The 5795-nt window shown below is 44.8% G+C and overlaps 1 protein-coding gene across 1 annotated transcript; it reads left to right on the top strand.

Annotated features, from left to right (window-relative positions):
* The first annotated feature begins 444 nt into the window (after positions 1-444).
* Positions 445-3506, top strand: LOC125486288 (ras-related GTP-binding protein C-like). The gene has a single exon (XM_048613203.1). It carries the CDS (start codon positions 804-806, stop codon positions 1218-1220), a length of 417 nt encoding a protein of 138 aa, XP_048469160.1. The 5' UTR covers positions 445-803; the 3' UTR covers positions 1221-3506.
* The last annotated feature ends 2289 nt before the right edge of the window (positions 3507-5795 follow it).

Below are 5795 nucleotides of genomic sequence, written 5' to 3'. Positions count from 1 at the left end.
AGTTGATACAGATTGGCCAGGTAAAATGGTCTGCTTTGTTCATTAATTCCATGCAATCACTGCCTTCTCCAAGGCAATTAAGGATGGGCAATAAAAGGAGGCTTAGCCAGTGATGCCCAGATACCATGAGAAATAAATTTTAAAAAAGAGGTATCATGGCATTCAGCAGTCCCTCACAATCAAATCACAGGCAGTTACTGCATGGATTTAGTTAAAATTCCACAGATTGTGGTACACGAAAATCTGACATCTCATTAACAAAAGCTTTCTACCAACCACATGATGGAGATTGTTGTGTGGTCACCCTGACTGAAATCCACCTGTTGAAAAATCAGAAATTCAACCGCATTTATAAGGACACCTTTCCCAGAAGCAGCAGTACTCCCTGCCATCAATCACCCTAAACCCCTCTTCCCTCTAGGCTTTCCCACCTCTACCTGATCCTCCCTCTGCTGCCTATTTCCTGCCTCAGGAGGAGGAGACAGGGGTCAAAGGTCGCCAGCGCCAGTCAGGTGATATTAACACATGACGTTCTCAACCAAACCTGCTTGCGAGCCAGTGCTGATGGACACACGGACTAACCAACAGAGGCGCGGGAGGTGTGGGTGGGCGGTCGCACGCTGGGGAGGATCAGCCAATGAGCGGGGACGCAGCGCCGTGGGGGTTGGAGACGGGACGTAAGGTGAGGTGAGCTTGGTTGCACGGTGTGGGAGGCTGAACTCGAGCGGTGTTGAGAGCGGGTCCGGCGGTGGGCTCTGGGTGGCTACCTTTCTTTCCCCTTTGCTCGCCCACCCAGCCGTGATATGTCCATCCAGTACAGCAATGACGAGCCGCTGGCCGGCAGCTACGGGGTGGTGGACTCTTTCCCCAAAGACTTCGGCTATGGGGTGGAAGAGTCCGACATGGAAGGCAGCGAGTCGCAGTCGGACAGTAAACCCCGCATCTTGCTGATGGGCCTCAGGCGCAGCGGCAAATCCTCCATCCAGAAGGTGGTCTTTCACAAGATGTCCCCCAACGAGACACTCTTCTTGGAGAGCACCAACAAGATCTACAAGGACGACATCTCCAACAGCTCCTTCGTCAACTTCCAGATCTGGGATTTTCCCGGCCAGGTGGACTTCTTCGACCCCACCTTCGACTATGAGATGATCTTCAGGGGCACCGGGGCTCTGATCTTCGTCATTGACGCGCAGGTAAACTGCCTGCACCCTCATCACTGACTGAAGGCTGCCCCAGTGCACAGAGCCGCTTGAAACCAATGATGTAATCTCTTTAAGATGGAGGGGAGGGAACTGAACTTGCTCAGGTTTTTACCTCTTTCACTTGGCACTTTAGTTTACTGCACACCTCTGAGCATTTTCAGTCAGGTCGAATTATGTAGCTGTAGAATATCTTCCCCCCCCCCCCCCCCTTTGCTTTCCTAATTCACCTCAACATTTGGGGGCAATTATTTGTTTTATACAGCCCAACTATTTTGAGGAAGTGTCCTGGAGTTAACTAATTGAGTTGAGGGAGGCTTGCCATTAGCGAACTCCAAATCAGTTTGTGTCTCACTCAGTCTGGCAGCTGACACGTATAGTTCTGCTTTCATCTATTCTTCCATTTGCAAAGGTGATGCATATTATTTGTCTTGTGACTTGTGATGTCAGTTTTCCAGAGAGTTTCAAAACAATCTTTGGAAGTGCCTTGACTGCCTGCACAAGATGCATTGCACCTTTTGCTGTAAGAACCACAGTTAGATTTGCATTGCAAATTGTTGTGTTGCAATGGAAATGTTAAATTGCCAAATTTGCTGCTTTTGTTTGTTCATGTAATGTGGATGTCACTGACTATTTATTGCCTCAGCCCTAATTACAGTTGAGAAGGTGCTAGTGAGCTACTGCCTTGAACTGCAGCATTCCATGTGGTGAAGACACTCCCATAATGCTGTTATGGCATTTTAGGATTTTCACCTAATGATGCAGAGCAGTTGCAAATATTCAGGTTTGGATAGTGTGGCTTTCTTGTGTGCCTACTGTCCTTTTCCTTCTGGAAAATACAAGGTCATGGATCTTGTGAGGTGATAACCAAGGATCTTGGGTAAATTGCTGCAGTGCATCTTGTAGATTATAAACACTGCGATGGTATAGTGGTGTTGGAACTTTGAATCTAATATCTTTCTCCAGTATAGACAAGAAGTTAAGGACTGTTTAATTGGTTTTGGCAGAATGTAGACGAGCATTAGTATGTTATTGCTGTGTAAGTACTGCTCGACAGATTGTTGTCAATTCCTGTCATTACTTTGAGAGTAGACTTATTGGAGAGGAAGTATTGTTCCAGTTGAATTTTGAGCTTTATTTACAAAATATACCTATGAGCTTTTTTTTGCTTTGCAGATGTGGCTATACCTGGCTAATTTTCAACATTGTTGGATAGATATGTTTTGTAGGTGTATTAGTTCAGCTTGACTGAAGGCTTGGCTAATACGGGACAATAGATATTTAGTACTACAGCTCGGATGTTGTTAGGGTATGTAAACTTAACTGTAACCAGTGTATTCAACTGCTTTTAAACATGTAATGAATTCATTCCCTGAAGGCTGGAGTCTAGTGGAGACCTCGGGAGGAATGGAGAGAAATTATCCACTTGGCACTTAGGTGATGGTCGCAAACAATTCAGCCTTAAATTTTTGTGTTCAAATTAAGTACTTCTCCATCATTGAAAATCAAGAAAGCCTAGGTCTCTCTTTAGTTGATAATTGTCCACCATTGTTCCCAACTGTATGTAGCATTACTGCAAAGTCCTGATCTGATCCATTGTTTGTGAGTTTGCTTAGTTCTGTGGTACACTGCTTGCACTGTTTAGCATGTGTGTAGCCTTACCAGGTTGGCACCTTACTTTTTACTGTGCCTGAGGTATGCTCCTCTTGGCTCATGACCCAAGGTTGGTCTCCTGATTTGAGACTATTCTGAAAGTGTACTGGACTATGAGGTGACATGTAATGGTGGAATTCAATTCTGCTTTCTCATACCTCATGGATTCACAGTTTTGAGTTGCTGGATCTGTCCTGAACCTTCCTGATATAGCACAATGAAGAAATCTTGTGTGAAGAAAGAACTTCATCTTCACAAGGATTGTGTGGTGATGAATCTTATTTATTCTTTCATTGACCTGTATCTGTAACAGGTAGGTTGGAGAGAATAAATTTATAAGTTTCTTTTCCCTGTTAGTTTTCACCACTTGCCATTGACCTAGTGTATGGACTAGGTTAGTGGTAGTAGCACATGCCACCTTAAGTACATTTGTGTCCTTGCTGTTTCTTCCAAGTGCTGTTCAACATGGAGGAGTACAGACTCTCTTATTTTAACTGAGGCAGGGTGGGAGGTGCTAATCATGAAGATTTTGTAGCCCATGTTTGACCTGATGTCATGAGGATTCGATATGCGGTAACCAGCTGCACGTTAGCTAGCCTCATATTGGCACCTATCATGCCATGTGTTCATTAACATTGCATAGCTACATCCATTCTTTTCCTATTCATTTGCATTATGGAAGCTCTGCTGCAAAAAATGCTATTTGTTAATATATTATGTAATTGTGAATTTCTTTCAATTGATTTCATAATCTTAAATGATCAGTTGTATTGCTGTTGGTTTTAAAGAAAAATTACATTCACATTTTAACAAGTAAATGTGCTCAGTCCAGTGTTGTCTAATTTTTACATCAAGTAATCAGAATACATCATTTTCAAGCCTTGACATGCATGTAACTTCCTTTTATTGCAAAAGCACCTGCTTATTGCAATTTTATTCATGTCCGCATAGAACCACTACATATTTCCCTGAAATAACTGCTAAATGTTGGTGTAACAGATGGTAGATAACAAATTATAAAGGTTTATACCATACGTTGGTCATTTCTGCATATGTCTCTGGATTACTCATGAAGTTCATCCTTTTCACTTAGTTCGCATGTACTAAATGTTTTGGTCACTTTTTTTACAGCAATGCAGTGTTTTGTTTAGTTATTCTTGGATTTTGGTCTTCTAGAACCTTTTTAAGTTTCCTGTTTTTTTTCATTTTGAAAGAACAAAAGCTTTTGACAGTTTTCAGGAAAAAAAATCTGTCTTCTTACCACTTTGAATTCACATTCTATCCTGGGTTCAGTGTTTGTTGTGTTGCCGACAAGGGTGGTGCTATTGTAGTCTGATGGACTGACTTCAATTTGCAGAGACTGAGCGCCAGCTCTCTGATACCTCCTATCTCTTTCTGGAGTATGGCTTCACAATGGAACATCAGGTCATTGTGTCAACCATGGCCACCAATCTCATTTCATCCTGCATCCCCTCCACCCTCGCTGCCTCCAAGCTGATAGTCCCCCAACTCCCTACAGCTCGCTTCTACCCCCTGTCCTACAATTCACAAACAGGACTGCCTGGTCAGACCCATTGTTTCTGCCTGCTTCTGTCCCATAGAACTGTTCTCTTCCCACCTTGACTCAGACTTTTCTCCCTTGATCCAGTCCCTGCCCACTTACATCCTCAATTCCTCGGATGCTTTATGCCAGTTTCAGAATTTCCAATTTGCAGGCTCCAGCCACCGTCTCTTTACCGTGGACATGCAATCCCTTTACACATCCATCCCCCACTAGGATGGTCTTGGGTCTCTCCGCTTCTTCCTGAACCATCTCCATCCACCACCAACCTCCTCCACTTGGTCGAGCTTATCCTCACCCTGAACAACTTTCTCTGTTAACTCCTCATTTTCTTCAGGTCAGAGGATTGGCCACGGGTCCCAGTTATGCCTGTCTCTTTGTGGTGTATGGAACATTCCTTCCAGTCCTATCCCAGCTCCCACCCACAGTTCTCTCTCTGACATTTTGATATCATCGGTGCTGCCTCCCTTTCTCTCCTTCACCTGGTCCATCTCTGACACCTCCCTTCCCTTTCTTGGCACCTCTGTTTCCACTTCTGGGGATAGATTGGCCACCAATATCCACTACAAACTCACCAACTCCCACAGTTACCTGAACTATATATCCTGACACCCTGTTTCCTGTAAAGACTCTTTTCCATTCTCACAGTTTCTCTGTTGCTTTTGTTCAGATGATGCCAGCTTTGACAAGGGAGCCTCCCTAATGTCCACCTTCTTCCTCAACTGAGGATTCCCCAGCACTGTTGTTGACAGGACCTTCAGCCACATGTGACCCATCTCCTGGACTTCAGTCCTCCCACTCTTCCCTCCCACAATAGAACTTATCTACCATTCCACCAGCATCTATATCCAGAGGATCATTAGCTGCCATTTCTGACATTTTCAGCGAGATGCCACCAACACACACAGTCCCTTCCCCTCCCCTCCTTGTCAGTCTTTTGCAGGGCACCTTGGTCCACTCTTCCTTCACTCCCAGCACCCCCCGCAGCCTCAAGGCATCTTCCATTGCAACCGCAGAAGGTGTAACACCCAGTTCATTTGCTTCCTCCCTCCTCAATATCCAAGGGCCCAAACACACCTTCCAGGTAAACCTACACTTCCCACAATCTAGTCTACTGCATTTGCTGCTCACAACGTGGTCTGCTCTACATTGGGGAAACAAAGCACAGATTGGATGACTGCTTCACAGAAGACTTGCATTCTGTTTGCAAAAAAAATCCTGAACTTCCAGTTGCCTGCCACTTCAACACACCACTCTGTTCCTTGGCTGACATCTGTCTCAGGCTTGTTGCAGTGCTCCAACGAAGCTCCGCACAAGCTGGAAGAACAGCATCTCATTTCCGCCTGGGCACCCTGCAGCCTTCTGGACTTGATATCAAGCTC

The sequence above is a fragment of the Rhincodon typus genome, chromosome 27 (genome assembly GCF_021869965.1).
Source record: "Rhincodon typus isolate 14 chromosome 27, sRhiTyp1.1, whole genome shotgun sequence".
In the NCBI taxonomy this organism is placed as follows: domain Eukaryota; kingdom Metazoa; phylum Chordata; class Chondrichthyes; order Orectolobiformes; family Rhincodontidae; genus Rhincodon; species Rhincodon typus.
This window is presented reverse-complemented; position numbering and strand designations above follow the sequence as displayed.

What these genes read in the sequence shown, in the direction of transcription:
- LOC125486288 (XM_048613203.1), top strand. Translation starts at nt 804, where the DNA reads ATGTCCATCCAGTACAGCAATGACGAGCCGCTGGCCGGCAGCTACGGG.